Here is a 19,268-nt window from a genome sequence, read left to right as displayed (position 1 = left end):
GCTAGGTCGATGTTATTCTTCCTGAAGTCTACAATGATCTCCTTGGTTTTCTTAGTGTTTAGAGCCAAGTTATTCTCTGAACACCAGGCTGCCAAGTTCAGGACCTCCTCTCTGTAAGCTACCTCATCTCCCTTTGAGATGAGTCCGACCACTGTGGTGTCGTCAGCAAACTTGACGATAAGGTTGTTGTTGTGGGCCGGACAACAGTCGTGGGTGTAGAGACAGTACAGGAGGGGGCTCAGCACACAGCCCTGTGGGGAGCCGGTGCTCAGCGTGCGAGTGGAGGAGAGGTAGGGTCCGAGTCTCACCGTCTGGGGCCGGTTAGTGAGAAAATCCTTTATCCAAGCACATGTGAGGGGGGGAAGGCCAAGAGTGACCAATTTGGTGATAAGAATATCCGGAATAATTGTGTTAAAAGCCGAGCTATAATCCAATAATTTGGAGCTGTGCTTAATTGTTTGGTATTTTGGTCATGAGATCCTCCACCAATATGTAGGATAAAAGGGTGCATGATAGGAACAGAGCAATAATGCCATCCATTGAAGATGCAGTCAGCAGTTTCTTTCATTTTATATATTGGAAGAGGGTGGGGGCTGGGATTAACACAGTACCTGCCAGCACTTGAAGGATTCCACTGACAATCCACTTACCCATACGCTCTTTATATTTGCTCAGACATTTTTTTTTAATTGTTGTCGCCAATGTTTGGAATTCCTAATTGTTATTTGTATCTGGATCACCGCTGCAACCCCCTGGCGACTCGGGGAAACGAGGCTGGAACACATGTCCTCCGAAACGTGCTCCTGCTAATCTGTCATTTTTCGCACTGCAAAGCCATCAGACCTATAGTGCCAGAGGACAACACAGATCTGATGGCTCCACTGCAGAATCGCAGGTGCCCTATCGGCCACAGGGGTCGCTGGTGCGCAGTGAACTGTGGATTCCCCTACCGACCTAAGCCCTCCCTACCCGGGTGGTACTCGGCCAATTGTGCGCCGCCCCGGTCACGGTCGGCAGTGACATAGCCTGGATTCGGTCCAGGCTATAGGGCGCATCCTGTACTCCACGTGGCGTACCTTTACTGGATGCGCCACTCAGGAGCCCCAGTAATTTGTAGTAATTTGGCCTCTGACACAAGCTTGTGTCTCATCCATGTTGCAGATGTTTTTCTTAATCCTTCCCTATTCATGACTTAACAAAATCATTGAGTCAAAAGCCATAGAGCAGCTGTGAGATGAGCCATCTGAATTCCTGACATTTGCAAGGTCATGCATAAGAGTTGTTGTTGGAGGCATTTTACACTGCATACGTGCATATGTGTTGGTTCTTCTGTTGACGAACTACCATAAAGTCTAAGCTTTTGTTTTTTATTCAGAAAGGTAAGTGCTGATTTAAAGCTTTCACAAAGCCTCTGTATGATTTAATGAAACACAGCAATCCTGCTATTCAGCAGTTCTGCAATTGACTTTCACATGACTGCATGCCTGGGTACAGTATTCTAATCAGCAAAACCAAAAGCTGCAGTCCTAGATGACCGTGCCATTACACTGCATTCCTGCTATCTTTCACATTGCATAGGGAGACCCCTTAAGGGTAAGGGCGTTTACCACCATTCCATTTTCTGAAATGTTTTCTACTGTAAGGTGAATTACCAGGGGAGGCCTCTGAGTGAGGCAATAATAAACTGCTCATTCATTTTAAATGTTTTTGCAGCAACAGGGAGGCAACATATTTGAACTTGTCCTGGCAAGATCATGTAGTGTTGCAAAATACAGTAGGCTACAGAAACTAGCAAACAAGCACCAGTTTAACATTTGAGCCCAAACTGTTGTTTTTAATGTAATTTGACATAGCTAAACTTAAAACCCTATAGAACAGCACAGGAACACTTGTAACAAGAGTTCACATGAAACAGAGGCAGTTTATCAAGGTACAGTACACGAAACCCTAATACATTTACATAATAACCACTTAAGCACCACACCAGTTTTTAAGAAAAATAATATTGTTTTTAATTAAAGTAGGCACATTTTATTTTTTGCCAAGTTGTGGTGGCACTTCTGCCTGTGGTACAATTAGACTTCTTCTTGCAGAGCCCACATATTTTCTTTTACACTGGAGCTGTGGCATGGGTTAGCGGTCAGATATTTTAGAACTGAGCAGCACCCTGTCATGTATGACTATTGACAGCAGTGACTGATAAACTGTATGCTGTATTCCCAATTTCACTGTTATTATTATTATTATTATTATTATTATTATTATTATTATTATTATTATTATTATTATTATAATGCAATAATTCACCTATTCTGTTCAATCACAGTTAGGCTATGTTGATGGTAAATAGGGTTGATGGTCTAGGGCCTTCCACCAATTCACTGCCCTTTTGAAGGATTTTATTTATTTATTTATTTATTTATTTATTTATTTGTGTACGGTAAGTCAAATAATATATATTTTGCTGAAATATTCTCTAAGCATTCCACCTTGTAGTTTCCATTGAATAATAACTACCTCCATATTCACCCCTGACACAAGGCTATTCTATAAATACAGTCAAGCTTTGGTAACTCTGTCACATATTGGGCATCTCCTGCTAGTCCTCTTGCTATCACACCACATCTCTGACTCTTATCTTGCCTATTCTGCTTTCATGTTCATTGACATTTTAATTTTAGACATAATATTGTTGGCTTTGTGCTGCATGGTATACAATGTTAAATTGACATATAGACTCCAGGGTTGTTGTTCCCATTTCCCTCTCAATATCCTTTTATGTTCTAGGCCAAACATTTCTAGCAGCCATTTACAGAGAGTAATAACAATTCTCATTTGGGCTGCTATTGCATCTAATGCATTTGTCTGTGAAACATTTGGTTCAAGAGGAATGCTGTTAGGAGGCTATTTGAAGCTGTTCTAGCTGACCTGTGAAATTGTACACATGGCATGGGGTTCGATGGGAATTGCAATATCTCATCTGCACCCCCCTGCAAGCTAAACAGGGTTTGGTATTAATGTTTCAGATTTGTTATGAAATAGGTCAGACTTGCTTACGGAAAACTCTTAAGTGTCGCTCTTGGCACAGATGCTTACTATGTTGATTTCATGGGGCGATAAAAGACATTTAACATACATGTCGAGAGAAAAGGCGAAACTAGAAAATAATGAATATAGGATAATGAACGTATTTTGTGTAGCAAACCAGGCTGCATTTTTACCCCATTGAAATAACTTGTGTAAGTAAAAGTATAATCTACTTCCAAGCACTATATTCATAAAACTTGTTCAACACAAGACAGAGAAAAATATCCCTTTCACTGAAACACTGGCATGTCAGTATTGACTTTTTAAAATTGTTTTTTGTCCCATTCCATCCTTCAGCTTGCCTGTGGGTACTAACACAGTGTTTTCTTGCAGGTTTTGCTGGTTAGCAGTAGTCGGCACCCGGACCAGTGGATTGTGCCAGGTGGAGGCATGGAGCCCGAGGAGGAGCCTGGTGGTGCTGCAGTCAGGGAAGTTTATGAAGAGGTAAGAAGCCCCTTATCGATCTGCAGTACAGTCTACAATTGACTGATGAGAGAAAACCTTTTATAAGTGCATTTCTGGTCTGGTGTCTTTTTAACCTTGTTCGCTGGTCCAGACGGAGAATAAATCTGTAATAGTGCATATCAAATTCACCGACTGTCTGTTGCAGTTATTTACCTCATTTTGATGAAGCTGTGCCATGTGCATGCAAAAACATTTTTTTTTTTTACCAACAGAACCCAAACTATTGCCTGATCCTTACATTCACAAATGGTAATAAAAAAAAAAAAAAGATTTTAGATTAATTTTGTAAATAATCAGTAAGGCAACAAAGTCTTTTACTTTTATCTTTTTCTTTTTTTGCTACACAAACAAAATGTGCAGGTTATGTATTAAATGTGTATTAAAAGAGGTAGGCGTTACGTAGTGGCTGGTTGTCTCTAGACTACAGAGAGGTGAATGGAAATGTAACAAATAATAAAGCTCCCTACCACTGTTGACCTGAGATCTCCAGCTGCATGTTTTTTAGGAAACGTAAACCGCGGTTTGTTTTTTCCTGGACTTGCCTAGTTCAATTAAACACTTCCCAAAATACCTTGACTGACCTGTTTTAATGAGCATTGCTTTCTGTTTACTGTGCACCTGGGGGAGGTTTGCATTCCACACCAAATGAAAGTCCTGACATCTCCTAGTTATGAGAGAATACTGTTTCATAACCCTTTTAAAATATTTTATTACATTGTGTCTTTTTAGTACTTTAAAGACAACCTTCCGCTACGGACACAAGTTTTGCAACACCATAATAAAAAAATAAAAAAAAAAACTCTGTGAACATCATGTATTTATTTTACATCATGTAATTAAAGAAACTACAAAAATGATATCACAGATGTCTACCGGAAGCCATAATAGTAGTACAGTATTTCATGTTAGATTTCAAAATGTCACATTTTTCATTTTTTCTTTCAGTTTTACATTAAGTATATGGAAAACTACAAAGCGCTATATAATTCAAAATGTTAACGTCATTTTATTCATCAGGTTTAATTCTGCAAAATGTTTTCATTCTATATTGCAAAACTGGCCATCGCTGTACAGTATAAACTCAAATCCTGAATTCCTTTTAGATCAGAATCCATACTTGCAGAACTATCAACCATGTATTGGAGTTTCTACTGATCTATATCTATATACACAGAAACCTAAATTGTAATACATTGAAATCCATACAAAGTTAAAAGAGCATTTTGGATTCATTGCTGAAATTGCCAACATACCAACTGTTTTTGTTTTTTGTTTGTTATAATATTTAAAAGTTTGGTGTTCCTGTGAGTGTAACAGTTATGCCCATATGTGTACAGTAGTCTGGCTTTTTTTTAAAATCAAATCCAAAGAAAACCTTCCATTTTGTTATGGGAGACGAAGGGATTTTTGACAAGATGTGAAATAAAGAATCCACTGACAGTTCTGAAACACGGCCTGCTGTACTAGCAGGGTCAAAGAGTCCCAGCGATTTAAATTACGCTGGACTGGAGTGTCTACGCTGACTAAAAAAATAGATGAACCCTTACAGGGTTTCTCAACTAAAATTCCATCTGTGCGCTGTCAGGACCCCGTCAGTCTCTCCTTGTCATCCACTGAAATTACGGTACAACCCGCACCTGTTCAGTAGTTCAGGAATGTGGCTCCAAAGACATGGGCTTTCCTACGTGAAGCATGTAGCATGATGAAATCAGAAATTTAATCTTTCGTGGCTATAGAGGATGTCTTACATGTGTATGTGTTTGTCTGTTTTTAAAATTGTTATGTAGTAATATACTGGAGGAATACTGTGGGGAATTTGAAATGGTTGTAATTTACTTCAAGTACAAGTAGGTGTACAACAATATTAAAAGGTATTATGTTAATGTTAGTAAGTGCCTTTATTTAGGTCTCATTCCCACACTGTGTTTACTTTTGCAGAATTTGCCTATAGTGGAAGAATTTTTTAAAATACAAATATTTGATATGGTGTGCTTCAGTAAACTGGTTAGATCTTGACATGAGGTAAGTTACCTGCTTGCAGTTGGGAGCATGTTTAGTAGCATTCCTCAAGTTCTGATTAGGGTCTAGGTTAACTAGTTTTTATTTTTCAGCTTGATTAGTTAGGTAGCACATCATTTTTTAAATTGTAATAGAAATGTCCATAGATTCTTATTTACCCCTAAACTGCTGAATGATAGAATATCAAAAAGCCAGTCCACATATGCCCTCAACATTCATCTCTTGAATCTCAAAATTGGATTGGACTTGGGTAATAATACTCCATCCTTCAAATCTACTGCACAGTTTGACAATAAGAACACAGGATTGCATGAGTCTGCCTACTGAAGATCTTGAAAGTTTTGAACTCCATAGAACAAATTGTGTTTCTGCTGGCAACAAAAACCTATTGTTGGTATGATACACCAGTAATGACCAGACAACCCCTTTGATGTTTTCTCTTACTGTGAATACGTTTGGAAGTGGGGAACACGACCCATGCATTTCAAATATAAGAATACAAACATCTTTTATCCTTCCTTTTCATAGAGCCGGTGCTCTCTCCAGTACTGCCTTTATGAGGACAGGGTGAAAAGAATATCTACACGTCGTCAGCACAGTTTAGTATAGTCATTTGTTCGTCCATTAATATAAAGGGAAATCATGTGATCCTCTGAAGAAAAGGTGGTTTCCAGAGGATAGGCCTGATCTATAAAATACCCCACACATAGAAAAACGAATTGAACTGTCAGCCTCGTTTATGACAGACAGTGAGACAGCATTCCTCCTGGAGACGGCTAATGCATTCCTGGAGAATTTATTGTCTGACAGCTGCTGGCGGAAATGCTAATTGTGCAAAGAGGGTACCTGCAGAGATGCAGGGTGCAGAATATGTATCAGGGGTAATGTTTCACTTGATGATTTCTAGGTTAATTTCTTTCTTTCTTTCTTTCTTTCTTTCTTTCTTTCTTTCTTTGGAGTCACAGAGGCCGGATATTGTACAGTATATGATTAGCATTCATATTTGTTGCTGTTAAGCACACACACTTTCCTGCAGTACTTTAATTCCTCCATATATACTAATTTCTTAGTTAGTGGAATTGGGAATTTGAATTGGGAATCTGTAATAACATACTGTGTATTTTGGCCATCTGTGAATGTACAGCGATTACTATATATATATATATATATATAAATATATATATATATATATATATATATATATATATATATATATATATATATATATATATATATATATATATAAACATAGCAGAGAGTGCAGAATTGGACATGGGTGTATTACAAGGTTGATGACATACTGCACTAACCTGTAAGGGCAAGATCTCATGTGGGTTATACAGGCACTTGAACCCCATGATCGTGTTGCATTTTTGCAGTGATGTGTACAGGCCTATTGCTGTTTTTATAACATATCTGGCAAGTCAGAGATTTGTCTCTAAATATTTGTTAACTACAGGGTGCATCAGTTGTCAGATTGTGCTGGAAATGAAACAGTACCATTGAAAAACAGGGTGGTAGCCTAAGCATACATAACTTATGGTGCTATTGGGCTATTTGCAATTTTTCTTGCATTTGTATTGATAATTGGAAAACAACTATATTTGTTTGGTATAAACACCTGTTATCTCAGTCTTAATAAAACGAAGACAGTTACTGTACTGCACATTCATGGTTCCATGTTACAATAGTGTTTAAATGTAAGTCATAACTCCTACTACAATTTAAAACAAAACAAAAACACCATTCAATTACATTACATTATTTGGTATTTGAACCCACAAAATATGGATAAATAAATATTATGTATGTAGGCACTTTAGACTACAACAGCAGTGTAATTCAAGCATTGACATTAACATGCATCACTCCCATCCCATATAACTAGTCTAAACCAATTTAGCACTTTTCACATTCTTAACTGGTGATAAAAGTCCCATTATCCCCACCCTGATATTCTATACCAGTAGCCCTCCCAATTTTATAGCCTATATTAATTGTACTGTACTCATTATCTCCTGTAACTGTATGCCAGGATTATAATTTACTACCCAATGTAGATCCATATCTTAACATAATGTGTCATAGTTTTGTTAAAGTCCCATCAGTACGATGTTGCCTTCCAAATAACAATAATAATAATAATAATAATTTGTTCCTACAGTGGTGCAAATAAAAAAACTTTTATAAAAAATATTTTTGGATTTGAGTGTTTGAGGTACTGTGAGGCAAGGGAAGGGGAAAGGAAATAAGCCTTTACTGTTGTTTAAACTTTTAAGCAAATGATAAACTAATGACAACTCACAAGCCATAAAGCAGCCCAGAGTTTCCAAGTCTGACCCTCGGGGACTGCACTGCGATGCATCACTAGGTCGAACCCTTTCTTTTTAATATGAGAATTGGGAAGAAATCCACTGACCACACCAGACTATATTTTTAAAAAGTGCTTGTACAGATTCATTAGTATATCTGAAAGTTAAATAAAGCTAGATTGGAGGAATATACTAACACAAATATACTGGCCTGGTCTTTAAATACAAGACATGTTGCTTATTTTTGTTTTACTCTTAACAGAAAAGCCTGAGATTCCTCCTGCTAATTTTATTTGATTAAAAACAGCTGGGCTGCTGGAGATGTTATATTGGTAAGGTGTTTATCACTCCGTAAAGCTCTGAGCAGTTGGCTTCAGGCTCTCTAGAGTTATTTTGAAGATACGGTCTAGTAAAGTACAGTTCAGTAGTACTTGACTGTTCACTACTGTGGGGCAACCAGGCTTGTAACCATTTTGAAGGGAAAACTTTTTCTAGTTTTAAACCTGTATTAAATGTTATAACCATGGTATTAATGTATTTTAAAATAGCAGGGTAGGGATTTTTTCGCCACCATAATTATAATACTTTTGAAATCAAAACACTGCATCTAAGCCAAAGGTAAAATATTAGGAAGCAATAAATAACTCAACATTGCTGTCATTGGCTAGAGACTAGACACGTTGTGGAGATTTATAGGTGTTCACAGGACAGAGTATATAACATACACCATCCTCCCCCAGTATCAGCATCTCTACCACGCCTGTGTAGCAGCCTGCTTTATGGCTTCCACGCTTGCCAAATTGCTCATTAATATATTACTTAGTGTCTTGAGTATCCTTCCAGTAGCTATTTTGGGACAATTTTATAACAAGGTAGGTCTGGAATATTTCCAACAGGGTTGACATTCAACAATATACTGGGCCACAGCTTCATGTCACATTTGTGGGGCAGCAGTGTGGAGTAGGACTCTTGACCGGAGGGTCGTGGGTTCAATCCCAGGTGGGGGACACTGCTGCTGTACCCTTGAGCAAGGTACTTTACCTAGATTGCTCCAATAAAAACCCAACTGTATAAATGTAAAAAATAATGTGATATCTTGTTTCAGTTGTAAGTCTGCTAAAAAAATAAATCATAATTTAATGAGAACCCCAGATTTGTTACTGTCCAGAAAGGTATTGGTGCACAATGTAGATCAGCTTCATTGAAAACTGTTAACTGGATTTTTATAAACCTTGAATAGGAGGGATTCAGAAATGTGATCTCTACATTGATACCACTGTTTAGCTGGTAACTACAGCAGTGCATCCTCCCCACATGGCTGAGCCTTTTTTTAATGCTGTATCCTGTTACTGGTAATCTCTATCTCTGCGTAAAGCAAGTAGGAAGCCAGCCATGCAAGGGGTGCAAATCTTTATCTGTATTTGCATACTAGAACAGACAGGCACCACATGTCAATCAACCCAACATTGCAGATAACCCTTGTCATGAGCTCCACAAGAAGGTTAGCTTCACCATTACGACTGCTCTGTCTGTCTAAAAAAAACTAGATCTGTTAAAATACTGTTCCGTACCTGAGCTGATTCAGATGGCTTTTCCCTTTTCGTAATTTAATTACTTATATATCTCGAATAATTTAAAGCTACTGTTGCATTATGGAAGGGTTTTGCACCCTTTTAGTTATCAGTACCTCTGTTGAAGGTATGCTAAATTGTACAATAATATTGTGAAAAGTTTGGACTGCACTGATGTGACTTGCATTTATTATGCTAGTCTCTTGTGGTTAAACTGTATATATTTGGGTTGTGAAATTGGCATTTTTTGCTGGTCAAAACTACAATAAATCGTTAATCAATTTTAATTAATCTATAGCAAAACCTGAATTAACCAGTTATCAAAGGAACTTTGTGTTTGTGGCTGTTAAGGTGGGGGCTATGTGTTCCTTGTCATTTACTTGTATTGGGAAAACCATCAGGCTGGTAAGAGCAGGTGACTCCAGCATGGCTCTGTTTGTGCTGTTCTGCTTCTTTAATCAGATTATGTTTATACAGGTATATTATTCCAGCTGGTTTTCTAGAAGCTTTCATTTCAGCCAGTAGGAAGAATTTAAGTTTGAAATTATTATTATTATTATTATTATTATTATTATTATTATTATTAATTTCTTAGCAGACGCCCTTATCCTCAGTATACTATACTGTATACTATAATACAGGATACAGGATAAAAGCTTAACTTAAGCCAAAACCAATGTGCTTCAGGACTTGCATTCTTAAGACCTCGCACAAAAGACTCTTCAAACATGTACACTTTTTTTTTCTTTATTAAATAACATTTTGAGCTAATGCATTATAGTAAGTATTTATCACAAGTTTGGTCATATGCTGTTGTAAAATGTAAAGTTGTGTTATATAAAGGTATTCCACTATATCTGGCTCAGCATGGCAATTGCCTTAGTTTAATACAGCTGCCGCAGGACTGGGAAAGGGGTGGCAACGCAGGTTTTTAAATAATATTTGTGCAAGAAATGCACAAGTTTGCATTTTTGCAAAAGTACTTACTACGTATCCTTGTGTGTTACATCTATATTTTAACAAGGTATAAATAGTCAAAAAACCCTGTCGAGACACATCATCTATTCATGTGATCCCTAATTCAAATTCCTCTGTCATCTGATAAAAACAATGTTGAAAGTTTGATACAGATTGTTAGTTTGTTTTCTTTTTTTCTCTCAGTATTTGGATTCTTTCCACCACCCCCTCAAGTATTTGTGTGTGCGTATTTATGTAGTTCCCTAAGCTTCTGTACAGCTCATGTCACATAATCAAGTGTACTATATAAAACATGAAAAGCATGGATCAGTTTCTTATAAAGATAACATTGTTAAATGTGTAAACTATTTATAAAGAATACCCCCACTTGTAACAGCTCCCCAGAAACCACAGAAATGCAGAGTATTAGTAGGTGTTTCTCCTCTTAGACACAAATATTGCCTGGTATATAAAGACATATAATTGCACACAATAAATATACCTTCCCACTCTCTCAAGTATGAAAACAACTCTTGTTTAAAAACCTAGAATTCAGTGATAAATTCAATTTCTTCAGAGAGTTGTATTATTGGTTCTCAAAAGCCTATGAACTTGGCAAAATGTTAGCAGCTTGAGGGAGACTGGGAGCTAAATGTGTTCTCACTCTCTGCTTGATATTCCTTTTCTGAAACCACATACGGTGTGAGATAATCAGACCTTAATTAGCTGCAAAGTGACTGAAGTGTTGACTCTTGCTACTTTGTATGCTACCCAATGCAGATAAGCTGTGTTTCATGTTAAAATACACTGGTTTTAATACATTTTAAACTTTTTCCAAACAAATTATATAAAAGTATCTTTGGCACCATAGAGGCTATCAAACTTCTTAACACTATTACACCTCCCAAGCACTGACTGTGGTTGCTGCATGAAATGTATTTATTTTACCTCAGTTCATTTGATTCTGCCCCCCTTTTTTTACACCTGACCAGGACTGAGTCATAGGGAAGCCAACAAACCTTCCTCTGGTAAGAGTGAGCGAGCAACTGAACTGGAATTTGAACTCTGACTATTGGCTCTTAGACATTTGTCTTGAAAACTACTTTTCTAATAGCTTCTCATGGATCAAAGAGCTGTTGAATTGAAAGGTGTTTTTTTTTTCTTTTTAAAGTTACAATTCATAATAAGTGCTCTGTTTCTTATCCTCTCAGAATGCACCGATGGACCTCAAAAGACACCACCGTAGTTCTGGTGGGATTTTAATGTCAAAGTACAAATGCGAATAAATAGCTGTGGTGACTCGTAATTCAAACTGACTGTTTGTTTTATTTGTGCAGGCTGGTGTGAAAGGCAAGTTAGGAAGGCTGCTGGGAGTTTTTGAGGTGAGTATCTTGTCTAACATTTCAAACCTGTCACATGGCTCTACTGTAAACACAACTGTATAAGAATCTATCTAAAGTAAAGCCTTTGATTGCAAGTCCATAACATTTTTTAATCATACTTTTTAAGCAGAACCAAGACAGGAAGCATAGAACATACGTATACATTCTCACAGTGACAGAGACCCTTGAAGACTGGGAGGATTCTGTTAATATAGGTAAGTACAACCATTTTCTACATTACCGCCTCTAGAACTGGGTTGGTATACAGTAGCTTCAGGTCTTTTCAAGACTTAAAGCCTCCCAAACCAGTTACTGTGTCTGGAACTAAGCATCAGGGGCACACTTTTGGGACTCTTTTACTCCTGCAGTCAAAATGCCTTCTTTGTCTGGCATGAGCTCACTGGTCCTGTGACTGCAGCAGTCAGGATATGAATTGAACAGATTTAATGTTTTGGTGCGTCAAGCCACCAGGCTACACTCCCAAAGATATACAACTTCAATCGATGCCCCATTATGACTGACTCATTCCTATTGATAAGCAGCTGCTTGAATCAAAACTAGACACTGATTCAAAAGATTTTGGAAATGATTGAGCATGGCAAAAATACCACCTCTCCACTCCTTTCAAAAGGGCTTGGCTCCTTTATCTGTAACACAATGAGATTTTAGGTTTACCATTAAAGAGTTATTGTTTGGCATTTAAGAATGCAAGATTTCATTTGGTCTAATTGAAAACTCTAGATTTATTAGTTTGAAAGGCACCTTTGTTGTGCCCCAGTAGCTTGAAATATATTGTCTCTCTCAATTCTAAGAGGACCGATAAATCTTTCAAATGTGGACAATAGAGGCGACTGGCATCAGCCCAAGAAAGTGCCACCTCCCCACAACACACATAGATACACACACAAATACACAAAGACACAAGGTCCCATGTCCTTTGTGGGTCACGCAGTGAACCCATGCTGTTGCCAGTCTTAGGCTCTAAACAATTTCAGCCATACTTCATGTACCATGACATAAGAATATGAAAATGTATATATTGCAACAGGAATCTCTCCTAGCATTATTTACACAGATATTTTTATTTATTTATGTGTTTATTTATTAATAAATACAGGAATTGTTATTTGACACCTCAGCGTGGTCTATCACATAGAAAAATAGTTTGTACTAAATATATTTGTTGCCATAACAACTATTGCACTCTAAAAACACCCTCTCCAGGTAAGCAAACCCCACACACCCAAGGGACAGCTAGTTAGATTGGAGCTGCTGAGGCAGGTTAAAACAGGAGTGCCTCACAGCTTACATTCTACAAAACAAGTCTTACACATTTCTTAGCAACTAATGCTAATGCCTTGATTGCTTGTAACCTATGTTTTTACAAAATAAATTTTAAAAAGTAATGATCAGGTTTCAATAGACAATGGCTTTAAAAAAATATAAAACCACCCCTTGGTAACATTTGTTGATTGTACAAAGAGCCTGATAGGCAGCTTCTACTCATTTTAGTTTCTAAGGAAGTGATCTTTATATAGCATCAGTGTGCATAAACATTGAGCTGGAATTCCATAACTGAGAAGGAGTGTCTCAATGTTCAGAGTCTGATAGCAGTAAACCAGGTGGTGTCATATGAAAAAGGGAATGTTGTGTAATATATATATATATATATATATATATATATATATATATATATATATATATATATATATATATATATATATAAACAATCTCTTAACTTCCAAAGTATGCAGAAGACAGATCAGCAGTAATGTCCAGAAATCTAGAATCTCAATCACTAACTTCACAAAATGTCCTTCAAAGCAGCTTCAATCTCTACTTCATGAGATCCAGTATGATATCTGTGATATTCTGTTGGTATGTAGGGCTTTTCTGATATTCCTCCTGAAAATCTTTTTGGAGGTTTCTCTTTAACCAGTATCTAAAGCAATTGTTATTTGTTATTCATGGCCCAGGCTGGAGCAGCACAGAAAGTAATTTCTACTGAAGCAGAAAGTATTTCTATTGCCATGTGACTCACTAAGCATTTGAAACTCCTTACCAGTGTTCACACTTTCTTCTAGCAGTGTTCTTCTCTTTACATTCGATTCACAATTAAAATAGACTTTTTGTTTGTTCTTTATACTATATCTGCAAACAACACAAGAAAGGACCTTGTCCTAGATTTTCCACTCAATACTAGACCCCAAAGTCAGCTGAAACTTGGTTTGTGACTGACAAAGTCATTTTCACTGGCTAATCCGACTAGCTGAAAAAATACAACTACAACTTGGCAGAGGATTTTCAACGGACTGTTTCAATTTAGATATGACAGTGAAACATAAATAAACAGTGAAACACATAGGAATGTATTATTCATTATTTTATTTTAGTTTTTTTTAATTGTGTCTGCATACCTACGAGCAAGGTGCAAATCATTGATCTAAGGTGTTGGCTAGCATGGCCTCAAGCTGTGACATCTGTTGCATTGCACATAAATTATTATATTGCACACAAAAACATTTATTATTATACTTGTTTTCATCAGTATGTGGAAAGAGAATCGCCTATATATTTAAAGTGCACACCAAAGCAACCTGAACTGGATACACGTTGAAAAAAAATCACACAGGGTCTTCCAAAGTGGAAACTTAAATGTGATGTATTTTCTGAAATGGTTGTTAAAGATTTTAAAATCTATCTGGAAATTGCAAGCAGCAGCATATCAACTGGTGTTGTTTGTTATCTATACGTCTGCAGCCCTGTGACAGGATTGCGTCAATCATGACCCAAGCTGTAAGCACTCACGGGCACATTTATTGAACAAAACAACAAACTGGCACAAAATTAACAGGCACAAGCGCCAAAATAAAAGGTTTAACAAAAGACTAAATCAGTAGGCTGGGCATTCGCCTTCACTACCCTAAACAAAACCACTCCCAACACAAACTCCTCCCAACATAGGATTTCACCCTGCTTTATACAGTTGGCCATTCTTCAATTAGCACTCAATTACCGAACTGGGGAATGGCTGCACCAGATTTAACCTCATCCCATTTTAGAGCTTTTGTCCTGCCACAATCCCCAAATCCATGAAATCTCAAAAAGCATATTAATCAATAACATATGAACAATGTTATCCACATAAAATAATTCTGATCAGCCATTTTTTCCCTCTTCTGAAACAGTAATTTTGCATAGTCACTAAACGTGAAACTATATTGTATTGAAACTCCATGGTATAACGAAAATAAACAAGTTGCAACTCAACAAAATCTTTGAATTTTAGTAAACTATACATTTAGTAATATTTACTGCTATCATCAGTAATTGGACCACATACACGCAGCATGTCAATGGAATATACATCTCTGCTCACTTGCATTTTTGCATTAAAAAAAACATTTAGCCAAGCATTGGCTGAGCAGTTTCCCATGGTCCTTCTCCTTTGGTCCCACAAAGTCTTGCTATTTGCGCTATTGCTATTTTTTGTCGAGTAGCCATGTTATTGCCATAGAAATTATTTTGGCGCGAAGTGAAGGTACAGTTACATACAACAAAAGCCCAACCAGTAGAATGTTATCAGAAGCTGGGAAGAGGTGGTCGTCCTAGCAACCAGTAGCAGCACTCGGTCAGGGTCTGTTAAATTATTTGCAGAGATGAAAGAATCTGGCAGCAGTTGGCCATTTATGGTCTTGCAGCGTTTCCAATATTTTATGTCTTAGCTTGGCGTTTACCAAATACGACTTAATGGCTGTGGCTCCAAGGTCTCGTCAATACATACTACAAAGTGTTAAGTTTCATGGACTTGACCCAGCAATGGTGACCAAACCTGAAACATTTCTAAATTCAATGACAAATGTTTTCAACTAGAAGTCTGTTTCAAAGTCTTCAAGTCAAAACCTTTGTCATTAAATTTTACATTTCATTTCATATTTCAAAATGTTTCATTATTGAGTGTTAGATAGTTATGGATGAAATCTGGTATGTGAATATTGGGCTTAGTCAGATAAGTGGCCCCCTTTGCCGGCACTGACATTCAATAGAAAAGGTATTAAATTGAGTGCATACTCTTATCTTTGAGGGAAGTTAACCAAATTCTTTCCAACCTGTTTAAGAACAAGTGCGCTGTAATTCAAACCTGTCACTATTTGTAGATGCTACCAAATGAGGCCTGGTAATTCTGTACAGTGTGTCAGCATTCCCCTGGCACCTGACTAGCTGCAGCCCTTTTGCAATATCAGAATGTGGCTAAGTCCCTTAACTTGGGACATTTGTGACTACAGATGTGTCACCATTTAGCCCTTCAATGAGGATGTGGCAGGCTAGCTGCTGTGTTAAACTCTCTTTTTAATAGAGCTGTCTTGACACATTTATAAATATCACTGGCTTTAATACCCTCTGTAAATGGGGATTGGCTCTGGCAAGAGTTTGTCAGTCCTTAAATAACCTAGTTTAAGTAGTATTTCAGCTGGAAAGTGATGTTGAATAGTATAGAACAGCAGTGCTTATTTTTAGGATTTTTCACTCAGCTCTCTGACCAGTTAACTCTTGCCTTGCTGTACAGTTTCCCTGAAAAACCATTTGTTTCCCATAGATTGTTGAAGTGGTGTTGCCTTTTCTAGTGCTTCTTATACTGATAAAAGGCCTACGTTAATTAAAATGGCTGTAGACAGACTAGAACACGAAAATATGTCTGTCTGCATTAAGATTGATATTTTAATCTGACCCGTTGTGGCCCTCGACTATGACAGCCTGTTGAGGGATGTGTAACTATGCATAGCTTGTTACTAATGATCTGACTTTTGCTTCTAGGAAGAAAGAGAGAATGGTTTAAAATAGAAGATGCCATTAAAGTTTTACAGTGTCACAAACCGGTTCACGCGGAATACTTGGAAAAACTGAAACTGGGCTGCTCTCCCACCAACGGCAACTCTGTGGTTCCCACCCTTCCTGACGACAACTCCACTCTGTATGTGACCTCATCACAGACTCCTGGAAAGCCTTCCACTGTGAGATAAACGGACAGTCACAGCCTATCCCACACTGGAGAGGGGACACTGCACTCACAGGAGAGTAGGGACATCTGACCCAGGATTCTCATGTAAAATGTATCCATAAAACAAATACATTTGCATGAAATCTTGCAGTGTTAACACTAGTGTTTTTTTTTGTTTTGATTTTTTAAGTATAATTTTTAAAATAATATTTCAACAAACCAAAGCCATACCTGGAATTGTGTTAACAATGTTTTGTTAAGGATGCCTTAATTGGCCTTTTTTTAACTCTGCTTTTTGGGGATTTTTTTAAAACAGTCCTATACAGTACATGAAAGGGTCTTTATGATTCAACACCTCTGTTTTAATTATACTTGAAATTAACAAATGCTGTATTCGTGAACTTGGAGATTTGCAGACACAGCTGTAATCATATTGGGGAAATAATGTACACTGGCTTTTTGGTAAGAAAACGAAACAGGTCCTTAAATTCAATAGATTTATTGTCCTATTTGAACAATTGACAAATTTGTATATATTGTTACATGTGTCTGCTAAAGAAGCTACCCCTGTCAGACTAGCATTGGGAACTTTAACCTTATTTAATGCTGGATGATGCATGGTGCCAGTAATATGGGTGTATTCTAATAATGTAAACAGTGGCAGATCTTAATACCTTTACCCTAAAATGTACACACTTTTTCGAGGACCTCCTTTCACTGTAATATGTAATAATGTTAATAAAGAATCAGCAGGGTAAAAACTTCTGTATTTAGATCTGCTGCTGTTTACATCAGTAAAATAGACCCTAACCTCGTCCACCAATTGATCAATTCTGAGTACTCCAAAGCTACCTCAATATTTTAACAAATTACAGATGTCCATTTAAATGTCTGACCCAAATAATAATAACAAAACAGCACAGCTGTGAGGAACCCATAAAAACACATTAGACAGACTGTAAAAGTATGTTCCAGAACAAATATATATATATATATATATATATATATATATATATATATTTACAAATGTAGTTAATATATTACACTGTATTAGGTCTTGAACCTTCAATTTCATCGACTCACTGGTTTCGTTTTCTCCTGTTAGAGCCACTGGAGCGAAGTATATTACAGCCAAATATTTCCTAAATTAAATTAAACAAATTATGCCAAATCACATTTACAAAATTACACAAATAAGGTTTGTAAATATTTCAAGAAAATAGGACTGGAATGGTCTTGTGTGGTTTGTACCTTAATACATAAAAAAGGAAGTTGGAAATTTTAGTTTTTTTCTATGCTTTATTTTCTATTAATGTATACTTCTAAAATTTTACAAAAAGTGCTGCTGTAAATAAAAATAATAATAATAAAAAAAAACTCGTCTTTTGAGTAGTGTTACTTTCAGCGAAACTCTAAATTTGCCACATTCAGCTCCATGGACAATGCAGCAGAAATATTGTGCTATTTACCTTCTAGAAATTTACTTTACAGTTCTATTTTTTTAATACTCTTTCTCAGAAGTCCATTCTGTACATCAGGCATTACAAGCCAACATTTGTAAAGAAAGTTACTGTTTGGGGGAGAGGAGGGGAGTGTGGAATATAAATGGTTAAAGTTGGTTTTAAATTACAGATGCAGTATATTTAGTGCATGCACAAGTGTTTTCTGTTAACGAACAAGGCCAAGTTTGTGTTTTTGTATGTATTTTATTATTATTCTTTTTTTTCCCTGATTTTTTAAAAATATTTTGGGATGTGCAGCAGAATGCTCCGGGAGTGCATCAAGTACACGTACCACTGACTTAGACGACCGGTTTCACAGACCACAATCACAACTAATCTCTGAATAAGATTAGTCCGAATCAGGCTCTGCGAAACCACCTGAATAACACCTACATTACCAATAGATTCTGATTATTGAACAATTAATTTTTTTCTGTAATGTATAAATGTTTTATACCATCCTTGAATTAAAGGAGTGTGGAATTGTGCGATATTACACCACTAAACCATCTCTGGTCTACATCCATCTACAAAATTGAAGTCCATTTAAAGAGTTTGAGTTGTTTAAGGGTTCCCTGTATATAGATGCAAACATGCATATACATTATTTATTTCTAAATGTTTTTTTTATTTTTCTGAAATGATGTTTTTATAATTAATTAAAAATGATCTAATTTTGTGGCGAGCAGTTATTAAAAGGACATAATGCACGACCTGTTTTGTTATTTATATATATATATATATATATATATATATATATATATATATATATATATATATATATATATATATATATAATTATACAGTGCCGTGAAAAAGTATTTGCCCCCTGTCTGATTTTCTATATTTTTCATATTGTATTTGGTCAGATTTTTTTGTGGGTTGTAGTAGTATATAGAGGGAGTCTGAGAGAAAAAATGACACCAAAGTTTGTTGCTTCTTTCATTTGTTTGGTGTGCAAGGTAATCAAACAT

The 19,268-nt window shown here is 36.6% G+C and overlaps 1 protein-coding gene across 5 annotated transcripts in view; it reads left to right on the top strand.

Moving 5' to 3' along the window:
* Positions 1–19,002, top strand: part of LOC117414487 (diphosphoinositol polyphosphate phosphohydrolase NUDT4B-like) — a 64,983-nt gene extending 45,981 nt beyond the window's left edge. For 3 of the 5 annotated variants that reach the window (XM_059027070.1, XM_059027067.1, XM_034024251.3), the window contains 4 exons: positions 3,421–3,531; positions 11,749–11,793; positions 11,921–12,008; positions 16,609–19,002. In XM_059027070.1, the coding sequence (XP_058883053.1) occupies positions 3,421–3,531; positions 11,749–11,793; positions 11,921–12,008; positions 16,609–16,814 (450 nt within the window). In that variant the 3' untranslated portion in view covers positions 16,815–19,002. The remainder of the gene's footprint in view (positions 1–3,420; positions 3,532–11,748; positions 11,794–11,920; positions 12,009–16,608) is intronic. The other 2 variants (XM_059027068.1, XM_034024252.3) reach the window with 1 other exon arrangement.
* The last annotated feature ends 266 nt before the right edge of the window (positions 19,003–19,268 follow it).

This window comes from Acipenser ruthenus, chromosome 7 (genome assembly GCF_902713425.1).
Source record: "Acipenser ruthenus chromosome 7, fAciRut3.2 maternal haplotype, whole genome shotgun sequence".
NCBI classification, from domain to species: domain Eukaryota; kingdom Metazoa; phylum Chordata; class Actinopteri; order Acipenseriformes; family Acipenseridae; genus Acipenser; species Acipenser ruthenus.
This window is presented reverse-complemented; position numbering and strand designations above follow the sequence as displayed.